This window comes from Pomacea canaliculata, linkage group LG2 (genome assembly GCF_003073045.1).
Source record: "Pomacea canaliculata isolate SZHN2017 linkage group LG2, ASM307304v1, whole genome shotgun sequence".
NCBI lineage: Eukaryota > Metazoa > Mollusca > Gastropoda > Architaenioglossa > Ampullariidae > Pomacea > Pomacea canaliculata.
Genome location: NC_037591.1, coordinates 43,543,993 through 43,570,101, shown reverse-complemented (window position 1 = coordinate 43,570,101; position 26,109 = coordinate 43,543,993). Strand labels below are relative to the sequence as shown.

The window sequence follows — 26,109 nt, the reverse complement described above, 5'->3', positions numbered from 1 at the left end:
TGGTAAAGGAAGCTATATCTCTTTAGGTTTAATGTTATTTTAATATAGCGTCTGTTCTTTCATAAAATGTGAGTTTGCTGATAACCATGAATAGCAGTAGAAGTAATGTATAAAAAAGTAGCAGGCAGACTGAATAAATATATTGATATTTTAGGTACCAGTGGCCTCTGTGGTTGTGGGTGCTAATGCTGCCCTCAACAAATGCCGGTGGCATCAGACAGGCAGCCATATTGCTGTGGGTGATGATATGGGACGAATTTATCTCTATGATGTTGCAGAGGTAAGCTTGTCATATATGTGATGTTTCTAATAAGACGTGTTTGACAAGTAAGCTCATCTCATGGTTACTGTCATCGCTATCAGGACAGGTGTACTTTATCAGAGTTTGCAGAGCATGCTTGTGACATGTGACCTAGTCATTTTTGTTAGGTGACATAATTTTTTTTTTTTGCCTGCATTACATTCAAGTATAAAAAATTGTTGCCTTTGCAATGTGAGTACATAAAATCTCTTTTTTTCCAGCACATTGCCAGTCCTAAAGCAGATGAATGGTCTAAGCTTGTGCGCACCCTACAGGAAATGAAGCAGCAGGCTGCCGAACGAGAGGAAGAGAGCAATGTACTCAGCATGACAGCACCACTGCGGTGAAATGATGCTCAAGACTTGTCAGATGTATACACCACCTGTCACCACCCTTCCCTGCATTATTGCATTTGGTGCTCAGACATTTGCTTTAATTGTGGACGCTTCCACTTAACAACTACACCCTGAGCGTTCAATACTGAGATTCAGTATGTTGCCTGTATGTTATTTGAAGAAGGTTCATGATGTGTGCATGTACTTTAAAACAAAACAAAAAAAATCCTTTTTTTTAAATCATCAATTTTTTTTCAGTGACAGGGTTACTGGATGCTAAAATAATCCTGGGCACTTCCTTTGCAGTAGATCCAATGCTGCTGAAAGTTCGCAGTCTTGTAGTCATCATCCTTAATGTATTTTATTATTAGAACTTGAAATATCAAAATAAGTGTTGTTTTCTGTAGGCTTTAAAATTATTAAGTTATTTCTTGGAATGGGACGGAAGACAGGGCCAAGAAATATTGGCACTTCTGTTATCAGTGTGACCTTGTGGATGCATGGAATGGGGGGGGGAACCTTATATTTAACATATGTTTAGAAGTCAAGCTATTTTATTAAAAATATATATCAATACCAATGAATATGCACCATAGTAATAAATATATGACAAGTATGAACTGTCATCCCAAGACTCACTTGAGGAAGGGCAAGGTCATGAACAAATATTGCAGGTTAAAGGGCAAGAATCTCTTGAGCCCCATCAGTGTAATGATTCCCCCACCCCATGTTTCCTCTTGCTTCCTCTTAGCGGTCCAGTGGCACAACGGTTAGCGCCTGTCACCAATACAGTGAAGGTTGGCTGCCCTGAGTTCATTTCTCTTGGGCACGCTGTTCTTTCTCTGCACGTGGCATCTGTTTACAGGGCTGGCTGCTTGCCGTAATATAGCCTTAGTTGCTGGCACGGCGTAAAACACCAAATCCCCCCTCTTGCTTCCTCTTGCAAAACTTATTGACTTCCTGTGCACAGAAGTCTGTATGCAGCCTGTCTGTGCGAGGACAGGGTTATTCCTGCTAAATGCATAGCTGCTTACAAAGCTTTTCATGAAGTAGTTTTCATTATTTCACTTGCTTGAGGGTGCACTCATTCAGGGTTCATTGAATTGAAACATACTGCAGTTATTGTGTTTAAAGCAGGTTTTTCTGCACTTATATGATCTCCCTGCTTCTTGTCCTCCTCTGCATTTGCCGTAATATAGCCTTGGTTGCTGGCACTGTTAAACACAAGCAAATCCTCCTCTGCATCACAGCGGTCCGGTGGCGCAAAGGTTAGCGCCTGTCACCAATACAGTGAAGGTTGGCTGCCCAGAGTTCATTTCTCGTCTCGGGCACGCTGTTCTTTCTCTGCACGTGGCATCTGTTTACAGTGCTGGCTGCTTACCGTAATATAGCCTCAGTTGCTGGCACCGCGTAAAACACCAATTCCCCCCCCCTCCTCTGCATCGCTGTTTGCTGTGTGAAAAGGTCACAGGATGAGCCAGAGAATATGCTCTCATTTATGTGCTGGCCTGTCATGTGCTTGTGTGTGTGACTTTCTCTTCATTTTCCCTTCTGTGTGCTTGTTCAGGCATCAGTATGATAGATTGGGGCCAGATGATGAAGGGTAGAGTTGCTTTGTTGTACATCACAAAACAATTTTGCTGGTGTAGCATCCTGCTTCAAAAGGCCTGTTTACACAGCATCTCTGACAGTCTCAGGTCATTCTTTTTGTAATGCTTATCTGGCTGAACTTTCAGGAGAGTAGAGATGAGTTCTGTTAGTGTTGATTTCTCAGATTACCCTTGGGATTCCTACAGGTATTGCATGAAGTATAACTCTCAGGCTTTATTAAAAAGCTTGAATAAACTGCTTCAGGCTTCTGGCTTTTAAAATGCTATGATGGGAAAACGTTTTCTTGTTAAATTAAGTGAATGAAAAGATGGTGTTGACTCAATACAGTAGAATAAACAGGAGATGTATCTACAGCAATATGAGTGCAAGAATAGACATAAAACAGAATTGATTTTTAAAAAATGCAAGAGGTGTTTTTATTCCTACCCTTCATCCCATAACACTGCCCTCCTTGCAGTTGCACCTGTCACCAATACAGTGAAGGTTGGCTGTCCTGGTTTCAGCTCTCGTCTCGGGCACATTGTTCTTTCTCTGTATGTGGCATCTGTTTACAGGGCTGGCTGCCTGGCCGTGATATAGCCTTAGTTGCTGGCTCGGCATAAAACACTTATTCCCTCCTTGCAGTTGTAGTCCAGTTTAGCCTGCAGGACATCTGCTAGCTTCAGTTTTCAAGTGGTGGGAACATCATTGTCTCCTATTTCAAAGGCACGAAGCTTTGGTTATCTTCTATTGAAGGTTGGGGTCATACGGGCATAAGTTGTGCTGTTTGTGACTAGGTGGTTGCATTGTACATTGCATTAGTTTCAGTCCCTTCTAGTTTATGAAATACTTGACTTACTTCTTAAACACCTTTAAGATTGTTAATATAGAAAAGTGTAGGAATAGATACACTTAAAATCTTGAAGCAGACTTCATAAATTGTTGATAAAGGGTTGAGCAGCTGCTCATTCCAGCAAAGTTTTGCTGTCATACATTCATCTTTTCTCATTGGTCCATATCTTTTCTCCCACAAATCATGTTTCACTAATAAAATTATTTCAGAGTTCTTCCTCTTGGTTCATAAAATGTGACTGTGGCATTTGGCACCAATTAAAAGAGTAGTCAACTTTTCACTTTTTGAAAATCAAATGTTTAATCAATATTGTACACTTTTTTTAAAAAATTTAACATTGAACAAACTAGCTTACACATTCAGTCAACATTTGGTCCTCCAGTTGGTTATCTTTGCACTTAAACCAAATCAAGTCCAAAAGTATTAAGTATAGTGAAGTCTGAGATATTTAGCACTCAAGTTTTCTGTTGTTCCCTTGAAACGGGGAGACTTGTGGCCACCATTATATTGCTGAAATGAAGACACCTGGCATCCTTCACTTGCTGTCAGCTGATGTGTCTGGATAAGTGAAACACACTGGAGTTTAAGGTGATAATTTCTTAGGTATTACTTTCGTTGCCTGGGTGATGAGCACCTGACTTATACATAACTTTACAAAGGGCCATTTTCACAGATAGTGCACATACCAGGCCTGTGTACTTTTGCCAGTATACCCCATTTAATGGAAGTACAACTTCAACCTTTAGGCAATTATGGGAAGATGTTGGTGCCTCATGGTGCCTTCTTGGATTACGTGTTGGGCAGCAGCTGGAGTTAAATGCACAAGGACACAATTTGTGGTTAGTCAATTTCCTAGGCTTAGTACAACAAAGTTTACTAAAAAGTCAACTCTATGTGACAAAATTTGTTGGGAAAGTGCCTAACTGTTCAGGTATTCTACATGCTAGCCATGAAATGTGTGACCAAACTCGTATCCATTTAGGCACCTAATATCTGCAGTGTCTCCTATAGGGATCTTGGATACAACTGACAGCATCACAAACTGTGCAGTTCAGCAGCACTTACAACCAGTATCCTGAGATGAGCATGCTGTACAACTGTATCTGCAGCTGATGGTGCCAGAGTCCAGCTGTATACAGGAAGTGTTTGACATGTCAGACATGCTTGCCACTACAGATCATTGTTGACTTGACAAGAGTTGCCACATAAGCATCAGCACGCATGCAGGAAACTGCCTCTGAAGTGGGCCATCACATACCAATACCAGAGTCAGGTCGAGGAACACTATCAATGAAAGACTCGTCACTACTACTGTTGTCCTCGTCTGAAGACTCTGAACTGCACAGAAGAAGCAGACAGTTATTCCAAATAATAATAAGCTAACAAATAAGCTATACAAATCTCTCATATGCGTCATTAGGGGAGAAGGGGACACGGTGAGACACACCAATGGTGAAGGCACACCAGAGGGGCTTATTCTGTGCCCTTTTTAGTAGGTCTCCCATTTGGCAGCCTGTCCACCCCTTGATGTTTGTTAGTCAACACTTTTTTGTTTGCTGTCAACATCTTCCATATGTGCCTGGAGGACTATCTTCCGTAGTGCGTCATGCCTAGTGGCATACCCAAACTAAACCAGTTTTCGATGCTTGACAGTGGCAAGCAGAGGTTCTGGGGACCAACTAGGGTAGCGGCTATTCAGAGCAGTCTCCAGAAGCATTTCATGTCAAATGCCTGAATCATCTTCTCCATTTCGGACACAGGGCTCGCATTTCTCAGCCCTGTATAGTTTGAATTTCGTCTTTAAGATTGTACTCATGCTGTCCCAGATCTTGTTCAGCCTTGCCATTGCTGCTGTGATTCATTGACAAATATCTGCCATGCAACTGCCATCCTTGGAGAGCGTCACACCCAGATACTTGAAACTCTGTACTTCCTCAACTTGCATACCATTCAACTGGATATCTGCCTTACCTTATCTGATAGCATTCACCATTGTTTTGCTCTTATGAGAGAAATTTTTAGGCCAGCCTCAGCCTGAAGGGTGTGAAGTCTCCAGGGTTTGACAATGTCCTAATGGAGTTGCTTAAATTTGCAAAAACGTGGAGGGGAAGAGACAGTGAAGGTACTGACCTGTGTTGCAAAATTTGGGAGACCAAGCAGTGGCTGAAAGAACGGACACAGTCACTGGTCATACCCCTGCCAAAAAGAGGGAACCCAAGGCAGTGCCAGAACTACCATGTGACGATAAATTTGATCAGGCACCGAAGCAAAGTTATGCTGAAGGTGATACAAAATCATCTCACACAGATGACAAAGGAACTGTTCTCAGAAGAGTGAGCCAGCAGGAGCGCGGTTGAACAATTCTTCAACAGTCACACTCTGATCAAAAAAACACCTTCAGCAAGGTAAAGATCAGCACCATTTCAAGAAGGCCTTCAACAGGGTTGGGCACAAGGTTTTGTGGCATGTGATACAGAAATTCAACACTGAAGACAGGACAGTCCAAAACACCGACTGTGGAAGCTCTGTTCTGCTCAGTGGAAATGTGCTATCCTGCAACAGTGGTACTCTCCCAAACATGACCTTTGACCCTGAAGCTGTTCAGGAGAATCATGTGAAATACACTACTTTAACACCACACTGTGTCCATCAGGGAAAGATTGCTAATCTTCCATATAGCATGATAGCAGGTAGCAATGATGAGTTGCAGGCTCTCAGACTGGCCACCAGTGTGAGAACATACATGATGGACACCAGCATGCTGATATTGCCAGCTTGTCAGTCACTCATCACTATCAGCCTTTATTATAATCTGAGAAGATGACATCAGTACTGGACACTAACAACCATTACAACTACACATTCCCATTTTTTTCTATATCACGCACTTGCTTCAAAATCATCTGAGTTTGGATTTCAAAGGCTTAACCCCCACCCTCCCCTCCCCTCGAAAGTCTCAAGAAATATCACCTTGTGTCTTTGCTGTCATCATCATCACTGCTGTCATCCGTCATCATCATCACTGCTGTCATCATCACCAATGTCATCATCTTCAGATGCACTTGATCTATCTGATGTTTCGAACATAAAAGTGATGCAAAAAAAATTAGCAAAATTGGTAGTGTGTCAGTACTTAGAATAAACGAAAACAATTCATTGATAAATGCAGCTCTAATACAAGATTAATTTTGTCACAGTTCTTACCCAGCTTAATCTTCTCTAAAATGATGGGATGAAACTTCAAGGCCTCTGGGTTGTCTGGCTCAAAGATTAGGACTGAAAAAAAATACATAAAGAGGCATTTATCTAATCTGCATGACATTAAGGGGTTTTTGGTTATTGTTTTTAAGTGACAGAGCATGCAAAATATATATATATATCTTTTATTTTACTCTCTTGCTTTTTGTATAGCATTTCAAATATTTATCTCATTTGTACCAAGAATATTTTATACATCATCACAAGATTGCAAATGTGTCCAATCTTGTTTGTGAGCTTTTATCTACTACAACATATAAGGCAACAGTTTTTAACACATTCTAATCAACATCCATTTTCAAGAAACTTTTGACAAGATCTTGTTACCCTCTGAAAAATGCAAAATATGCAAATAATTTTCATTAGAAATTATTAAATACTTATGAAGGACAGGGAAGTTTAGAAGACATCTTAACTGATGTCACTTATTTTCACTACATGCTCATGAAGTATGTTTACACTGCCTGTTGTACTACTCGGGCTAGATTATCTCGCACACACAGGTAAAACCCTTTGTGGCCTCTGGTTAGGTTGACTAAAACCACCTCAATTTATTGGATGTGGCCCTGCCAATAAAATAGAACTAGCCTGGTAAAAATGGCGGCTTTTTTTTCATCAAATCAAACAACTACCACCTGTTACTGTATAGCTTACCAACTGGGCAAATATGATGATGCATTGTTTAGTAAATACCATTTTTTGTTAATTTTGTAATGTAAGACAAATGCCATAATAAAATATGAAACATCACCCTGATCAATGTTTCCCTTCCCCAACTCCAATGTTAAATTTTATCAATCATGCCTCGGCTTTGTCTGTATGTCCTTTTGTTTCCAAATGAAAGCACCCACAAATAAAAGCAAACCAATCATTTTGTTGTGTAATATTTGCATGAGGGGTACCAGATATCAAGGTGAATAAATTGGACTTTCTACAGTTACCTTTTTTGGTTTTTAAAGCTTCATGCTTTATTTAGCTGAACAACATATACAGGGCTTCTGCTTACGCAAAAAATTGCGTACAGTACGCATTAAAAGTTCGGAGGACCCTTCAATTTTCGTCAATGGGGTCCCATTCAAATTTGGGCAAAGAACAGGGACCCCTTAAAAATCTTAAGAAGGGGTCCCTAGGACCCCAAAGAATTTAGCCTTAGCAGAAGCCCTGATATAGGACCTCATTTTCTTTTTAAAAAAATATCCTGCCAGTTAATTTTACCTTCTTAAGGACTCATAAATCTGAAGATGGTTTGTCTGTCAGTTAACTTTACCCATTGGTTCCCTTGCTAAGTAAGAACAATTTTACCCATGAATAAACTGCTGATGCCCATGAATATGAGCCCTGCACTTTTACAACTTTCACTTATAGGACATGAGATTATCATCTGTGTTTGAACTCAGGTTGTTATTGCAGCTGAAACTGCAAACAGTAGAAAGCAGATATAAGATGATATTGCACTTCACAGCTGTCACCAGCCTCAATCAGTACAAAATCCTTTTTACAGACATCAAATATCTATTTCATGGTGAAGCAGATAGCCAAGTGGTTGGGTCATCTGAACCCACAGCCTCACCCATTCAATACATATCTTGGTGCAGCAAACTCCCCAAAAGGTGAGCTGTCAGGGATGGGTACCTGATCCCATAGAAGAGTTGGGAGTAAGGCAGCAAGGAGGAGATAGGCACCGCCAATTGCATAAAGCTGGCCTCCAGAAAAGTGAGGTCTCTTACTCCTTGCTCCTCATTGGACAAAAAAGGTTAGGGGACAAACTTAACCATATGTCATGTACTTGAAGATACAAAAATGTGAAATGTACTTTCAAAATATATCATAAGTTTGTAGACTTTTTCACTCTTAAAGAAGAAAGTTCAGCTCACTCATTCTGCACAACTTCTCTGCAGTGACATAATCCTTTTTCATCAGACACTGCAAAAACTGCAGAAGAACATATCGCATGAATGTGAAAGCAGGCACATGCACATATATGTGAATGCATGCATGTCCAGGCACACACATTTTCAAATGAAATATATAAATTTTCATACACAAAGCAAAGCTACAATGATATCAAACAGTGAAAGCATTAATTTACAGTTTAAGTTAAATGTACAATTTAGCTCCAGCCAGATACAAATTTGTTGATGTTTTAGGAGATGCCACACAAGTCATTTAAGACTCAATATTTTCTTAATCATTTATCTTAAAAAAGATTCAAACCAATTTCAGGATGATAATGACTTAATTGAAGTGCTTAAAATGATTTAAATGTACCACTAGTAGTGTACTAAGATGTTTTTGTAGACGTTAGGGACTGACAGCTCACAGAACCAGGGCTTCTGCTTACGCAAAAAATTGCGTACAGTACGCATTAAAAGTTTGGAGGACCCCTTCAATTTTAGTCAATGGGGTCCTCTTCAAAAGTTGGGCGAAGAACAGGGACCCCTGAAAATTCTGAAGAAGGGTACCCTGGGACCCCAAAGAATTAAGCCTTAGCAGAAGCCCTGCCCAGGACTGTCCCTTTTTCACGCCAGCTGCGTGCATAATAGCCAGCCTTGAACTGCCCACCCATGGCTACTAGCGACAGGACCAATTGTTACACCAGAGGTTACGAAGTTGCCTGAGCCACTTGGGGAGACCATGACCAGACAGGGCGGGGTAGGAGTGACCATGGGAGCTGAGAAAGGTCATGATGAGACGGGAAAAGGAGGTGGATGGTTCGACGGAAAATAGAATAAGTAGTGTAGCTTTACAGCTGAGAAAGGAGTTTTGATTTTGGAATTGACAGTTGAGAGATAGCAGCCAGCCGCCAAGTGAGACTCTGAATAAAATCTATGGTTATACGGCAAATTCCATCTTTGTGTGTTCTTGTACAACTAGCCCACCCCTACGTAGCCATCAGGGACTGGCATGTTGGTTACACATTTACCAAAATGCAAATTAGTAAAAGCTGTGAATTTTACAATATGAAAAACAAGCACTCCTCTTGCCTCTTAAGAATGAAAAGATGGCTGCTCCTTGGTATGTGACATCTGCAGCTCTCAACCTTCTACATTTTCTTCGTTTTTTGACTGCTTTTGTGCTGTGTACTTAATGTGTTATACTTCAAGTGTGGAGACTGTGATGATGATTATTGTGTGCACAGTATTCAGTAGTCCTTTTCATTAATTTCAGATATTTAAGTCTGTTGGCATTAGCTGACTTGATGACACCATCTTGTCATATATATATCTCCTGTGTAGATTGTACTATTCCATCGAAACAGTTGTGCTTTACCCAAACCTTGGATGACCAAGGGCTTAAAAGCAGTGCTGAACAAAAATATGTGTTCTTCATGGGTTCTGGCCATGACAAGAAACTGGTACATAAAGAGGTCCACAATGCTATCCGTCAGGCCAGGGTGAAATAGAAGATTAAAACAGAGTGTCAGTTTGGTACAGGTTAGCATCCGAGCAGCTTGGCAGGGACATGAGAACATGGCCAATGTTGAAGATCAGCATAGGGCTCTAAAGCCAAAATCTCCATCTCAGGCATTTCAAGGCAGTCTCCATCTCAAGACAGTAAACCCCTGCCTAAGGCTCTTAATGCCTTCTTTGCTTGTTTTGAGACACATAACTTTTCCATGAACATCAAATATGCGCCCAGTTCTCTTCATCCTGTCCAGATGGTTGAGATTTGTCAAAAACAAGTTGTAGTGCTGTTTCAGAGAGTAAACATTCACAAGGCTTCAGGTCCAGAGGGTATTTAGTACAGAACATTACATTTCTGTGCACACCAACTTGGAGACATTTTCTTACACCTATTTCAGTGCACTGTAGATTTATTCTCCATCCCTGCTACTTGGAAACTGTCTACAATTGTCCCAGTTCTGATAAAAGCTTCAGTTCAGCATCTCAATGACTTTAGACCAGTGGCGTTAACATCGGTGGTCATGAAAGTACTGGAGACAATCATCAAAGCACTGATTCTAAATGCCACTAACAAATGTCTTGGCCCCTTGCCATTTGCTTACCAGTCCAAACAAAGTTTTGATGATGTTAAATTACTTACCCTCCTTACTTTTGAACAACACCTGGATAATCCACCTGCTGATATACAACTTTCGTTTGCTGACTTCTCAGCAGCTTTCAACACCATCCAACCACAGATCCTTTCTAGAAGACCATTTGACCAGTTTTTCCTTGACCATCAGCTAGTGTCATGGATCACTTTTTGGTTAACAGGCAACGAGTACTTGTCAATGGCACTTTTTCTGACTCCATCCCAACATGCAATGGCTCACTCCAAGGCTGTGTTTTATCCCTGCTTCTGTTTATTCTGTATACCAACAGTTATCACAGTAACTATGAGAAATATCTTGTCAAATTCTCTGATAACACAGCAGTGCTCTCTCTTCTTAGTGAAACAGTAGTAGATACCTATGGTGTAGCTTTGGATGAATTTATTGCCTGGTGCAATGACCTTTTCTTAAAACTTAATATAATGCTAAAGAGATTGTCAGGATTAGGGCCTTTGATTTCTGTCTGAATTCTCCATCAAGTCCCATGTCATCCAAGACAAGGAGATGGAAATTATCTGTACTTTTAAATACCTAGGCACCATCTTTGATAAGAGACTTTGCTGAGATACTAACACTCAAGCTGTTGTGAACAAGGCTCATCAGCACTTCCTTCTCCAAAGTCTTTCTCTGTCTTCCAGCAATTTCTTCGGGTCTTTCATAGATCACAGGTACAGAGAGTGCTGTCTTTCTCATTTATCTGTTTTGACAACAGTTTATCAATGAAGGACAAAAGCAGCTTACACTGGGTTGAATCCACCTGCTGCAAAGTCTTTGGAACAACCCAGAGTGCTCTTCAGACACTATGTAATAGGCAGACACTTCTGGAAGTATCTGAAATCCTTTATCATGACAGGCATGTCCTGTCGAGGGCTGCCGATTCTGCGTACCTGCATGCAGAACCAACAGACTGAGACTGTCCTTTGTTGTTTCAGCTATGCAACTTCAAAATATTACTGTGTGCAAATGAAGGGAGCGGTTTGAACCATGAATGTATGAGTCTGTTTGGCGGATATGACTATGTTATGATAATATATTTTTTTGTGCTTTCTTGTCAAGCTGCCCCAAACATCGCTCAAGGATAAATAAAGTCTTATCTTGGACAACAGGCAATCATTAATATATCTTAAAAGTTCCCAAAAGCAAATAATGAAGATGAATTTTTATGTACAAACAGTACCTCTAGTAACAGCTCATTCGGTGCTTTCTGCATCTCTTTTTCTTCACGGTCATTATCAGCAACATCGTTATTAACATCACCGTCATCAGAGCTCTCATCACAGAACTTGCTAGTGCTAAATTGATTATCAGCATTCAGACTTTGGCTGTCTGATGTTAAAGATGTTAGCATCTTTGGGTTGGTGCTCATCCTGTAGCAGATTAGGTAGAATTGTCACTGCACTTAAAAAAAAAACACTTGCTGACTCTAGTAATACTGATATTTACTAAATGCCTACATTAACATATTGCAGGTTTGTGGCATACCAACTGATAGTGACATTATGGCTACCTTTATCTCCTGAAAGCAATCCAGTCCCTCATGAAGTACACACATACAAATAACAGAAAGATCTAGATCAAGGTTCAGGTATGTGAAAAACAACAGAGTGATATAGACTTTCTTGAAGATGACTATTTTTGGGACAAGTTCGCCATCCTTGTCTTTCTAAATGATCACTATAGTGGTACAGTATTTGAGAAAGAAATTAAATGGTATACATCATGCCAGTACAAAAGTATGTTGTGTGAAATAGCACAATGTCCTTGGTTCTGGCAAATGACAGCACCTCAAAGTATAAGACTTTAGCAATTAACTGATATAAAATTGCCTCCTTGTAAATTTCAGGTTTTTGTCAGAATGAGAAATTTGCAAAAGTTGTTACATTGAGGCTACTTGCCTGCTTCACACATAGCCCCTGTTTCTGATGGGATAGCCAAGATATTCCTACAGGCAACATAACTAGAATGCAAAATATATCACAAATAAACTGAACTAACCTGTCCACTTGCAAGTTGCTATCTGGAGCTGATTTCTCATCTGAAACAAAATTTGAGCCATGGCATGGAAATGTTGACTGAGCTGATAAATATTTACAAAGAGAATAGTGCCTAAAGATTGCTTTCACAATGTGAATAGTTTACTGGATTATGGGTGTGCAGCTGAGCAATTGCATGATCACATTAATCTCACCCTCAGTATACCGACACCTTGCAGATGAAATGGTTTGTGTCTTGGAGTTGGCACCATCCACTGCCTGTTGTGTGCTGTGTGTAAACTCCCGCCAATCCAGTTCTGGCCTAAAAGGTGTCTCGCTGATAAATAAACCACAGAATTCACACAAACACAGAGATCAAGACTGCATGTAAGCGCGAATGCACACATATATTCAATCTCACTGAAACACTCTAAAAACTTTAAGCTTCTTGCTCTCATTTATGGTCAAGACTATGAAATTGCCAAAAATGTTAGCTTGTGCCATGACAGACTGCTTTAAGCGCCAGTGTGGGAAGTGAAATAAAGCTGCATCAGGTTTCTGCTGTGCACATTCTGCTTAAACCATTATGTTTTCATACAAAGCACATAGCATTATCAGCAGAGAGAGCTCGTAGTAATCTATCTTGAAATTAAAAGTGTTCTCAGTTACCTTTCTTGTTTTCGTTTCACTGCAGTGAGGGTAATGTATTTTGTTGGCGTTCCCACTCTTGGAATAGAATCAGCCCTTGGAGGTGCCTGCCCAATATTTGACTTTGACCTATGCTCAAAGATATCAAATATCATTTTAACAAAATTCATAGTCATAGATTTAAGCAGGTGAGCCTTTTAGAGACCCACTTTCTTAGTTGGAAAATGCTTTCAAATGATTTCAGAATTTTCTGCACCAAAATTAATATATCACCACCTACGCAGCAGCCAGAAAAAGGATTTCTTAACAATGGACATCATCTGTTAAAATATGAAGAGAAGAAAATGTGCCTAAACATTCATCAATTTTGTTATGGGTAAACTTTGGCAAAGTGACTGTATACCTAGGATCTAATCTATTCTGAGGGGAACTCGGACCAGATGAAGGCCAAAGATCACCACCTGTGACAGATAGGAAACATAATACAAAGTTTTCACTAGCTTCATCTAAAATTTTCATATTAATAATATGTATTAATAAGAGTTAAGCAAGAAATAAATGTGCTGTTATCTTATTTGCACAATTAATTTGCTTTCCTTCAAAGAGAGCTTCTGCTTGTCCCCTGCAGCCCCCATTCCCTTCCATCTTCTCCTGCCCACTTCTTTCTTCACACACACCACACAAACATGCATAAACATATTTCACTGTTAAAATTATTATTATAAATGCTTATTCATCATTCACAAACTTTCTTATGTGGTTCAGATATCTCACATCAACACTGTCTTTCACTATTTATAAAAAAGATACTTAGTGTTACTAAGGAACAAAACAACAAATCTATCCATTAACATTACTGAGAGCAGACTCACCTGCTGGAACTAATATTTCCATACTAAGTGAACTCAAAGCACGTGACTGTTTTAAATGCCCAGACCCAGGTCTGCAATAAAGAGGGCAAACAATCTGTCTTGTGTGGAAAATTAATCATAAAAAACACATTAAAATTCTACCATGGATGTTCACAATACTTGACATGATGTGAACTCATTACTCCCTGTAGCCATAGAAGTGCATGCATTAGTGTGTGCATATATAAAAGAGATAAAAGGAGTACTGGTAAAACAAAGGGTAAAAAGTTAAAAATTATCTGACTGTAACTATAATTCCTCACAAACACAGACTTCTAAGCACAACAAATGATTACCTGAGGACTGATGCAAAATAAAGGAAATAAAATATATTAATGAAAATCTTTTAGCTTCTATTTAGTTGATAGCAAGATTCACCAATAGTAACTAACAAAAGCAATTGGAAAAAAACCATTAAATATCAGGTCCATGTGGATCTATGTGTGTCACTTATTGCTTTGAATGTTTGACAGATATATCATGTCATATATTACCTTGGATATTTGACAGATATATCATCATTCCCCCTTTTCTCCTCATCCCTGGCAGCTTCATATGTTTGCTTTGATAGTGGTTTATTCTTTGCCGACATTTCACTTGGAAGCTGATCTAAATCTGTTGAAATAAAGATGCACAAAATAGGTTATATTTTATAATATTCCACAGATTTGTAATTTTCTTGATTATCATAACATTAATTTTTGTTTCTTTGCTTTCCTTCTGACCTGCCTTTCTGATAGTTGTGAGAGTAGTGTGTAATGCTGTCAGAATACCATTATCTTGAACAATGTCATCAACACCAACCCTGAAGAAGGGATCGAAAAGTATGAAACAAAGTTACTTCCCAGTGCACATATGCTGGGATCGAAATGTATGAAACAAAGTTACTTCCCAGTGCAAATATGCTGTTGCTGCTTGATCTTGACAGGTTGGTGCACTTTGGCAAAGTGACTGTATACCTACCATCTAATCAATGCTGGTTTGATAGGAAAGTATTTCGACCTTGCACTATGAGAAGACACTACCGGGCGACCCTGGCGTTTGACGTCTTGGGCGCAACGCACATATATCTGTGAAGCAATGACATAGCAATTACTGTTGGGCATCAGGAACTGTCTATCTCAGATTATTAAGTAATAATGGGTCATAAGAAAGGCGCCTACCTAAAGAGGGTTTTGCACGTGGGGAATAATGGAGAGGGAAAGAAACTAACCGGGAAAAAATCCCAGACCGACAACCAGCCATAACGGTGAAAAACAAAACTGCCTCACCCCTCTGTTATATTTTGAATGCCAAGAAGTAGATTTTTAAATTGGAAAATAAACCATGATAAATATATATATATCTCACAGTCTTACTATCTTTCGTCCTCCTTTTTTTTTTAAACTTTACCCCATATCAACATAGACATCGGTTAGCAGCGTCCATCTTGTTTAAAAATGGCGTTCTTATTGGATACCTATATAAAGCTAACAATATTAGTTAGACTTCTAAATTAATATAACGAAGCACTTACAGAGTAGAGATGAAATGTTTCTAAATTCAATGCATTCCAACACAAATGTGTTCCCTTTTGACCTGTATACAGGGTACTTTAGTTTCGAATGTTAAGATAGAGGGCATCTGCAAATTAAAGTATGTACAGTGACTTGCTTCAGTGATTCAGGAACTGTGTTTCCATTTTCTATCATGTTATTTAACGACGTTTGCTAGGTTATTAAGTCTTTTGTGATTATGAAAACTTAATTAACTCGCAGTTACATTGTGAGGGGAGATTAGTAGGCGGTAGTATGTTTGTGGATGCAGTATCACTATCGCCTCATGTCGTCTGTGTGGGTTGTGCATGTATTTATTTAACAATTATAAATACGACGATGCACAACTTCTTCATTATAATATGTTCAGTTCTAATAGATAAAGTAATAATTAAAACCTAGATATGCAAACCGTGAATTTTGATAGAATCCAAAAGGCCAAGCAATGGACACAACTTTCCCAGTCGCTAAATGATGAAGCATTGATAATTATACGTACCATTGAGCCGTTATACTATAGTCGTGGCTTCTGGAGAGCATTTATTGTTAGATCTTCATTCTGGTTACAGGAAGGACGCTTTAAGTTACAAAAAAAAAAAAATTTCGCTAGCTGTTAACTTTAGCATCGGGTGTACGACCGGAGTAGGTTTAGGAGCCATGACGAACCGTCTGTTCGGTTCAGTATAACACGCCATCACATGAACTAACAAAAAAGAATATCTGCCTGTTTTCCTATTATATGTCTTTGTTTACTAGAATTTTACTCTATTTTTAGGTGAGATACCAACGATGAAAGTACGAGCCCAATTGTTTGATGTTATCCACCGTGCAGGTGTTATTAGCATGCTGGGATTGACTGCTTTTGGTGCAGTTTTGCTAACTGCTAGAACGTACAGGTATTTCACGCGTAAGCAGAAATTATCTGATTTCATATGTAATTCAGATTTTGTTCGCAGGAATAGGTTAATGGATGTGTAAGCTGTGGGTAAGGAAATTTGTCACCAAACCATTTTCGAGTACTTTAGATACTTCAGTTTTACATTCAAGCATTATAAAGTGAAGTAATTTTTCAAGTTTGACATGCAGACATTTTGCTGTTTAACTTTTTAAAATTTCTGAAAGCTAACTTAATTTTAAGCCATCCATTGTAGCCAAGTGGTTTAATTTCCCCCCACTCTCCCCAGCTTGGTCATAATTAACTATAACATCATTTATTTAAATTCGGTAGCTATTGATGGACCAGTGACTACACTACAACATTTATAGTTTCACAACTGCGCAAGAAGAAGTTAATTGTCTTGGACTTTGTTTCAGACGTGCGACCCATGCAGCAAGAACATAAGAGGCTACTTGCAGAAGAAATGATTACTAAAGAACAAATTGAAAAAGAAGTGGAGTTGCTTAGAAGACAGCGGGAAGCAGAAAAACTTGTTTCTTAAGTATTTTTAGTAGTTTTTGAAATGGTTTTCAGCATCAGGCATTTGTGCACATGGATTTCAGTGATCATCTCTGGAAATATGCAGTTGCTTCTTAAGATGGGACATCTTGTTAGTTTTATATGAAATATTGTGAAGTGTGAAAACATTCTGAGACTGAAATGATTGGGAAATGGAAGTTTCTATGATGTTGCCAATATTGGAGGAGGGGAAGGTTATTAAATTTGCAAATGTTCTTGGAGGGAAAAAAATCATTTGTTTTGTACAGCAAGCTATCATTGATTGTTGGGATAATTGCGTCGGTCATATTAGTATCAGAAGAACTCTGTGTATCATACCACTTAGAACATACACATCCCTTAAGTTTGTGTGTGTGTGTGATTTGATGTTTTTTGTGCATGTTTGTTATGGACTTATGCATAGCAGAAATAAAGTGCCCAGAGTACAGCATTTTTGTTTATCATAAACATAGCATATAGATAACTTTAATCAGGTGAATATTTTAGTTAGCTTGATGAAGGACCCTTTTAATTGGTGTTTCCATGTCTCCTCAACCTCAAATATCAGCACGTGAAGGAAACAAACTGTCTCATTTATACCAGATTATCAAGTTGCTCTTGTAGTTCTTGTCTTAAGGTGGCACCACACGGGGTTTGGCAAACACTGTTTTCTTATGAAACAGCCTTGTTTTCCCCGTTTGCCGTCTGGCATACAGCGCAAAGCGTTTGATGAACTGGAAGGAAACCTGGTTTTCCTTGTGTTTGCACATTTAGAACTTGCTCTATTTTGGAGGGCGGTTTTTCAACAAGGCTGCCAAAGCCACAGCCCGCTTGGAAATTTAAATGAGGAAAATACCTGCTATTTAATTGAGCTTTTTCAAAGCCACCAGGAATTGTGGGAACCTTGGAGAGCACAATATCGCAACAGACAATAATATTGAAAATGGGTCTTTGGCTTTCTTTACAGATTTCGTTCTCATCAACGACAGGGACTGAGTGCACAGGTATTAATTTTAAATGATGATTGCTTTATCGTATCATTAAAATCCATGAATGAAGTTATTCCTATATTTTATTTAGAATTTTTTTAGAATTAAGTACATATTAGTTCTGATACAGCCTGCATGAGCACAATGTGACTATTATTGTTTTGGCTGCTGTTATTCTAAAATTACAGTCTGCTGAACATGAACAGATTTTGACAGCACTGGAAAACTGCTAAATTTATCTGATCGTTTTCATAACAATTTAAAGGTACATCATAAAGCATAACATTTAAAACATCAAATGCAGAGCCATGTATACAAAATCATCACAAATAAACAATGTTAATTTGGGCAGCTAGTTATTTATTTCATAAGATTCTACTACTATGTTGCAGTTGCCCATATCCAAGCAAAGGTAGCCAGCCTCCGAAACACATTTTCAAGGGAAATGCATAAAATAAATAAAACTATAGTAAGTGGGGCTGGAGCATGTGATGCCTACAACAGTTCATGGCCTTTTTTCAGCAGTTGAAATTCCTGTTGCCAGTAATGTCTCTAGTGGCACCAACATCTTAAAACTTGGTAAACAGAATGGTTTATTTATACTCTATATATACACACAGCAACATATAATAAATTTATTACATCTTGTCACAAAGGTTGTTTAAGGTGGCTCAAAATATCCTACTGCGAACAGTTTGATAAAAAATTTTGTCGTCAAGTTCAACAATGCTGAGCATTCCACCCTCCTTCCACTCAACTTGTCTACAATCAATTATATTTGTCATGAAATATTCACAGACCAGATAATAAATTGTATATCACAAACAGATCTCTGAGCATACACTGTAATTTGCAAAATACATTTATTAAAAAAATAAAACTTTATTTGGATAAAACATTATTAATTTCATGACTATACAGACCTTAAATGACTGTGGGAGATGGCTGTATGTCACTACAATTGCCACAATTATAAATAATTGCTCAAAACTATCAAAATCAGATATATAAAAACACTACAAATAGTATGTCGATTGTAACTATTATAAACAGACAATAAATTAAAAAAATGAAATGTTTCTGACCAGCTCAGCAAGTTTATTTTAGGAAAAAATCTTATTCTTAAAGACCATGGACTCTTAGGCAGATACATTGCAACAAATAGTTTTATATTTGATCTCACTGCCAGTGAGCCTCACCATGAGCCCAGAAGTAGTCACGAAATTTGTCTCTCACTTCTCTTGCAGAAAGAGTAGAATGATTACCTTTGAAAAAATTCTTTCAACAGAGCTATCGCTACACAGCTTTCTGTTACACAAGCAGCCACATCAGGAGAGAGATTTAATATATTTGACAGCACTCTGAATCGGTTGACCAAGATGCCTAAGGCATCATCAGAGACACACTGCACTCTACTTAAGCGATAATTGAAAATTTTTTCATGATCACCTTGTCCTTGTTGGGGATATGGCTTCATAAGGTGTTCCTTCAATGGGAATGCCTCATCTCCCACAAGTACAAAAGGCATCTTAATATGTAAATGAGCAAGTTCCCTTGGTGCAGGAACTTGTAGGGTCTTACTTTCAAGTGTATTGGAAAGTGTAGTGCAGGCAACTATTCCGGCAGTATTGTTTCTTCTGTTTTCCCCTACATCATACCAATAAACCGATAAAATGAATCTACCACGGCCAGAAAAACAACTGAATGAAAGTCTTTATAATTAAAGTACATAGAACCACTTCTTGGTGGGGCCTTTATAGCAATATTTTTCCATCTATAACCCCAATACAGTGTGGAAAATTCCATTTTTCTTTTAAAGGCTCTTGCAATGGCTTCCCATTCTTGCTTTGTATTGGGAACCTGTGAACATAACAGACCAGAAGTGAAACAGTATGAATTAAACTAATGCATGTAAGAACAGGAAAGTACCTTTTACACAACCATTATAACAAATTATTTGGTTTTGCATTGTAGGAAACACAAGTGGTGAATCACCAACAGCAAGGCGAACACGATTATTTCTACTAGTGCCAGACAGAAAAGGAATTCACTGAAACTCAGTCTGAAGGGGCTAAAGAGGATGATCCAGCACTTTCACTCACTTCACGCCCTTGCGGGTGAAGAAGTGACTACTCAGATGTAGGCAAAAGGCAAGAAAAAAGAGCATGAAAAGATCAGGGGGATGATCTGACTAAGTATGCCAATAGATCATTATATAAATAAAAATAGACCAAAAGTGGACCCTGAACTCATGTGAGCAAAAATTCTTACTAAAAAAAATTTCAGAATTACCAGATATTACACAAAGGAAGCTTATAAAACTAGATATTGACTAGGACCTCTACGCTTAAAGGAATTCATGGGGTTTTTTCCTGGGTGCCTATGCGTCAATGACCTTGACTGAAATAAAAACATTTGCATTTTATGCTGTTTGTCTTGTGAGTCACAATTTTCTCATTGTGTCTGATTGAATGTACAGTGGAACCTCGGTTAGCGAACGCCTCGGATAGCGAATATTTCGGTTAACGAACAAAAATTTCTTTAACGTTTGATAGCGAACAAATGGTTCAAACACAAAAGATCTTACTCCAAAAAGAAAAAGCAGACAGAGAAAATCAATGAACATCCATAACCTCAAAGATGAATAATGTCACGTGTGCTCATGCAAGCAGTAATTCACACACACCCAAACAGTTTCATTGATAATTGAATAACTGTTATTAAAACAAATACTATATTTCTATTTAGATTTAACAGTAACCATATTAGCTTTCCATGGATTATACTGGGAAAACTAAAAGAAAAGCTTTAAAACACACATTCAATAAAGAAGTAACTTTTAAACAAACAAAACCATCACCTACCTTCAAATACTGATCTTTCAGAGCAATAGCAATTGCTCTATATGTGTCTGGAATGATTTCCCCAATGGTACATCTCGATCTGCCGACGATAGATAAAACACAAGGACTGGTAACTGTCTCCTGAAACAAATTGTTTTGACATGTGATGTGATTCCTTTTCTTCCTTCCCCAAAAATAGTATTACTATATGTTGTAGTACTTATCTGTACAATATAACTATGAGCGATCTGATACTTCAAAAGATGCCATTGAAATTGCAAAAAATACTAAATATACTGTAATTGGACACTAACCCTTTAAATTCAAATATGAAGGACAAAGCATTCTGCACAAACAGGTCATTAATCACAAATGTGAGAAACATTGAAAAGACTTCCGCAGGGTGACTTGCGCATACTGCATATACAGCTTAAACATTATTGTAACAGCATCTTGTTTTCTTTGTAATAGAAGACTTAATTTTAGCCAAAAGTAGAAGTGTTTGTAGTCCTTATACAATTTTTTAACTGACTGATAAAAAAAAAAACACACCCAAAATCTCACCTGTGGCTAGAAATCTCAGTGTCTCACAATAAGCTTTTCGCCAGGTGAGATGCACTTGCGCCTATTTGTTATCTGCTTTGCGATGTACGACTCTCTACGTGAGAGTAGCAAATGCGGATCCATTCTCACAAAGTTGCTGTAAGAATCTGAATCCTCAGCACACAGCTTCCTTATTAGAGCATTGTAGGCGCCTTGCTGGGCTCTTCTTTTAAGCTATGGTCATACCCACCACCTTCGCTTTGTCTTCTTTTTCTTTAAAACGAAGTGCTGCTGCAAGCATCAACATCTCGTCGTCTGCTGAGTCCGCCATTGCAGAAATCAAGGGACGCTACTGTCGCGCACTTTCTAACTTTTTCGCAAACAAGTCTGCCCGTGTGGCATCGCAAGCGGGTAAACTGTTTCCATGAACCCATTTTCCTTGCGTTCGGGATACTGATGGTTCAAGAAAACAGTGTTTGCCAAACCCGTGTGGAGCCCCCTTTAGCTGCTGTCTTCTTGCCATCTGAATTGGTCTGTTTGCTCTGCTTGTGTTTTGACCTCATTATTTTGTGCCACACAATCTTTTTCTGGCTCCACTTAAAAAATTGTTCTGCCCCTTTCTCTTTGAACTGTTACTATCTTCAAAGTTTTGAACTCTGGCCTAAAAACACGCCTTTGTAAGAAATAGGTTTCATAATCCCGCTAAAATATATGACTAACTTTTATGCAAACCTTTCCTCCATCCCCACACACTTTTACGGACATACATATATATCCCTGATCGAGCTAGTCCAGCACCCCACCCCAGGCCTTGGCCATTTGAAAACCTCATCCATTAACAGCCAACCCGCCCTTTCACAGACCTTGTCTCAATACTATCGCCCCACCACATCACAGACTTCTGTCTGGGAGCTGATCCATCAGCTCCTACCACCTTCAATGAGTGCGATCCAATGGCGCAACGGTTAGCGCCTGTTACCAATGCAAACAAAGGTTGGTTGTCCGAGGTTCAGCTCCCGTCCTGGGCACGCTATTCTTTCTCTGCATGTGGTGGCATCTGTTTACGTAGCTGGCTGCCTATCGTGATTTAGCCTTAGTTGCTGGCTCGGCGTAGCGTGAAACACCAAGTCAAACCCCACTCCCTTCCACCTCAATGAAATATTTGTTGCCATCTTCGCGTTTCAGGCGGTTCGTCTCTTCCACCCAAAATGTATCCCCTCTGGCGCTGTCCTGGAATGAACAGCATGAGTACCTGGTGGGTCGTCAGTTGGGCGGTTGCTAGATGTGTGCAAACCATGAACAGCTTACTGGAAAGAGCAATGAGTCGACCTCTCAAGATCGAGTCAGACTAGTCGATCATGACCATGTCTTCTTGCATAAAGACATGAAGCTCTTGCAATCATAGATGTGCTCTGAAATCAGCTCCGTTAAAATGTAGACAAGATGGAGTTTGTTCAGGTGGTGAGTTAGATGAGCCTTAATATGGTCACGTGTAAGGACAGCTGACACTGTCTTGTGTTTCTTCTGCTCATTACTTTGCTTGCCTGTTTCGTCGTTGCCAGCTGTTCCTCACACATATCATGCTATTGTGTGTAAGCTTTCTAAAGTGAGGACCGCGTCCTTCTTTTGCGGCTCTTCTGCCGAGATTGTGTGCGCGACCAAAATGTCGTCTAACATCGATTGAACAGAAGAACAGCGAGGTTAGGTGCTACAGCACTAAGCACAATGGGAGATGAAAAAGAGAGGAGGGAGATAATAGAAAAACTTTCTCGCCTGCACAGTGCATAGGCATCCCACTCAGCAGAGCTCGTGCAACGGGCTGCAGGCAGACCAAACCTGACGCATACCTGACATGATCGAGACAGAGCTGTTGCGCCACAAGCTTTCCTTTGTAAATGTGTCTCACCGATGTCACTGAACGACTTAAACAGATGTCACTGATCGAGTACAAGGTGTTCATCTGATGATACATCTTAAAAGTGTATGTTACAGAGAATTTTAAAAATACAAGAACAACATCACGTCGTGGAATTGCTAACTTTACTTATTTCTATGGCCCGCCCTTTCGATTTACTGCAGCACAGTAGTTACATCTAAAGTAACTGCAGGCAACGCCACAGAAGCGTTCTCCCTCTCTTACACACAGAATTAACAGACCATGCTACTGCCGAAGAGGCAAAATGCCAGAAGATGCACGTGTAGTGATTTCCACTTCTGACAATTTACAAAAAGAGTTGTTTTCTTGTCGATTGATCTCCATGTATGTCATACGGCTTGTAGACCGACAGCCGTTTGTTTGTCAGATAATATCGCGATGCAACTCTCTCACCTTCTTTCTTGTTTGACACAAGGTCACTTTGTAGTGCATAGTAGGCAAACACCATACAACTATGTCTGCTCACTAACGCGCAGATTACTAGAGAGGAATGTAAACAAAATCATAGACACGAATGATGCAGCACCCATTTTCCTCACTTTAACAAAATCAGGTCTCATGATACGTCCTATGGAGGCCATATCATGATCCCCACAGCACAGAATAATGATCGCAGAAGAAAGCCAAGTCCGTGAAGACGCGATGCATCACTTGGCAACCTGCACAATGCATGTTGAGAGCTGGACAAAATACTACCTTAATGTCGAAATGTAATCTTATAAATAACGTAGACTATGGTGATCTTTGTGGCGGGCAGCCGCTGACACTTTGTAAAATCCACGCTGTTTGTCTGATCCCAACCAAATTTTGAATATTCCTTTCTATTATTGCTGAGTCGTAGCTATGCTTGGTAGGAGGTGTATGTTTCTCTGAAGCATGCTCACTTTTTATCCAAACGAAAAAATGTTACCCAAATGTTCATAAATGCCGTAATTTGAGACAGGGCGCCGAAAGCCGTGAAAAAGCGTTCACCGGTAGACGGAAGACTGGAGTCTCCAGCTGTGAGGTACAAACGCAAGCCACAATTTCCCTCGATCTGTGCCTCAAAAGAAGGGTTCAAAACTTCCAGCATGGGGACGCATGCTCAGGTGAAGGCACGAACTTTTCTTGGTGTCAGGTTAGACGATAGACTCTCGTGGAACCCATAAATTGGAGAATGGGAAAAAGAGAAATAAAAAAGCTCTCTCTTGAACACATTGCATATGGTTCTTGAAGACTGTCTACGCAGCAGTCCGTCACGTGATATAAGAACAAGTGCTTGGCCTGACACACCTGACAGAAGTCGATCAGAACCTGGTTACGAGGACGCCTGAGTGCCATGAAAAGCACTTCCGCTGCAGCAAGGAAGGTAACCAGAAGGCCATCAATGAAGGACTCATCTTTCCTCTCTCGATCGCGTGCACGAATCTAATTTATCCGATGCAAAATTTTATAAAAAGCAAAACAAAGATACCCTGATCACCCGGTTCATTAAAGGCAGTTCAGTAACAATTAACACTGTCAACACACGGTAATCTCTACCCCTACTCCACTCTGTTCAGTATACACAGTTCCACTCTCTGCATGCTCAATGAGACAGTATACATGCTCCATCCAGCACCCTAATCTTGTGGGTTGTTGACGTTAAATTCTTGTCACCACGATATGACAGTGAGAATTGGGTGTCGTTGGTTCATATTATCTCAGCTCCGATATAGCTCTATCTGGATGTAACACCTGTTTACCAGGCTAACCGTGCGCGTGCGTGTTCAGAGAGGTGCACTTACCTACCTTGAAAAGATGTGTGTTTGTTAGTGTTTGTGCGCCTGTTTGTGTGTAAACCGTTTTGAGCCCGCGATTAGTTTTGAGTAAAAGTCCGGCCATGCAGTACGTATCCCCTGTATAATGCTGTATTGCGCATGCCACCCGACCAACACAATCTGTACCAAAAAAAACCAACCCCTTTAAGCATAAATGAATTCTTCAGGACCGAAGACATATATTTATATATCTCTTGATGTGAAGATGTCTTTGAAGTCAACCGTTGTTTTTTTTTCCGAAGACAGCAATGTTAAATCAGTCTGTGCGATATACGTGATTATGTCACGTGGGGAAAAGTGAAAGGCTATATATATAGAGTTCTATAGATGCTTCTTCAAATACGACTATAGTTCCTTGAATTGTACTATATGACAGATATGGATAGATTAAATAACTCGATCCGTGAAATGTGGCTGTTCACCAGCTGATTCCTGTGCGAACGTCATCAATTGTACCAGCGATGATAGAGGGCGAGCAAGAAGAATCAGAAAACACAGAGCGGGGAATCGCAGGTGTCATGACACGCTGCTTGCACTGACTCACTACCGGTTGTGTGATATCCTCTCACCCTCCTCACCTCAGTCCACCATCTCACTTTCTTGGCCGCGAGTTTGGTCTCCAGCATGTGCTACACCACCACATGAAGATTTGGAATAGCAATCAAAGTCAATAGTTCTTTTGATGAACAAGCTCATGTGTAGAGACATCCTAGTTAATTTATTTTGTAAATATTATTCTTCATGTGTTAAAAAAATGTCTCTGTGATTTGTTTCCAATGTTAACAAAAGATTGAGCAGGAAGGAAATGGCCTGCAGCTGTAGGCCCTGTCTTGGCGCTGGCCGAACACAAATGCCCTCGTGAAAAGAACCAATGAAAACACTCGCTACTTCTACGCCCTTCTCCCTCAACCAATCAAAGGACAGCTCGAAACGATGTGCCTCGGTGCTCTTTTACTATCGAAGCGTCCTAATTTTCGTCAGTTTTAATCGCCAAATACTTTAGAGAAAATGTTATAATAAAATGGCAAAGACGTATAGTGCATTTCAACAAGCATTTAACCATCGATTGCATGCATTGAAAGTTTACTCTTGACGTTCTTTATTGC

At 39.5% G+C, this 26,109-nt stretch overlaps 2 protein-coding genes and 2 long non-coding RNA genes across 13 annotated transcripts in view; 2 read left to right on the top strand and 2 right to left on the bottom strand.

The window, feature by feature from the left end:
- Window positions 1-7,208, top strand: part of LOC112556067 (cytoplasmic dynein 1 intermediate chain 2-like) — a 36,406-nt gene extending 29,198 nt beyond the window's left edge. Inside the window, 2 exon segments of the mRNA XM_025224682.1 lie at window positions 155-280; window positions 523-7,208. Coding sequence (XP_025080467.1) covers window positions 155-280; window positions 523-648 — 252 coding nt within the window. The 3' untranslated portion in view covers window positions 649-7,208.
- LOC112557981 (glutamate-rich protein 2-like) lies at window positions 3,404-15,401 on the bottom strand. Of its 6 annotated transcripts, XM_025228157.1 has the most exons (12): window positions 15,316-15,367; window positions 14,418-14,538; window positions 13,885-13,955; window positions 13,416-13,473; window positions 13,034-13,141; window positions 12,580-12,701; window positions 12,387-12,426; window positions 11,569-11,758; window positions 8,212-8,269; window positions 6,284-6,355; window positions 6,050-6,150; window positions 3,404-4,417 (listed from the first exon to the last, which is right to left on the bottom strand). In XM_025228157.1, the coding sequence occupies exons 1-11, from the start codon at window positions 15,332-15,334 to the stop codon at window positions 6,083-6,085; spliced, it is 927 nt and encodes a 308-aa protein (XP_025083942.1). In that variant the 5' UTR covers window positions 15,335-15,367; the 3' UTR covers window positions 3,404-4,417; window positions 6,050-6,082. The 6 variants fall into 6 exon arrangements, with proteins under 6 accessions (XP_025083942.1, XP_025083941.1, XP_025083945.1 ...); XM_025228156.1 differs by having other exon boundaries at window positions 3,404-6,150; XM_025228160.1 differs by lacking the exon at window positions 3,404-4,417 and adding an exon at window positions 14,816-14,993 and having other exon boundaries at window positions 6,094-6,355; window positions 15,316-15,401.
- Window positions 15,402-15,510: 109 nt separating this feature from the next.
- On the top strand, window positions 15,511-20,307 carry LOC112557983. Of its 5 annotated transcripts, none has more exons than XR_003098045.1 (5): window positions 15,511-15,558; window positions 16,234-16,365; window positions 16,773-17,897; window positions 18,275-18,351; window positions 19,857-20,307. It is a non-coding gene; the product is annotated as an uncharacterized LOC112557983 (long non-coding RNA). The 5 variants fall into 5 exon arrangements; XR_003098042.1 differs by having other exon boundaries at window positions 18,275-18,461; XR_003098044.1 differs by having other exon boundaries at window positions 16,773-18,351.
- LOC112557984 lies at window positions 18,226-22,112 on the bottom strand. The gene is made up of 3 exons (XR_003098046.1): window positions 21,290-22,112; window positions 20,747-20,866; window positions 18,226-19,742 (listed from the first exon to the last, which is right to left on the bottom strand). It is a non-coding gene; the product is annotated as an uncharacterized LOC112557984 (long non-coding RNA).
- Window positions 22,113-26,109: the final 3,997 nt, after the last annotated feature.

What these genes read in the sequence shown, in the direction of transcription:
- LOC112557981 (XM_025228154.1), bottom strand. An exon ending in GGAAATATTAGTTCCAGCAG is followed by an intron (nt 13,474 to 13,884) that starts GTGAGTCTGCTC and finishes TATCTGTCACAG; the next exon opens with GTGGTGATCTTTGGCCTTCA. An exon ending in CGAATGAGCTGTTACTAGAG is followed by an intron (nt 8,270 to 11,568) that starts GTACTGTTTGTA and finishes GTTCTTCTGCAG; the next exon opens with TTTTTGCAGTGTCTGATGAA.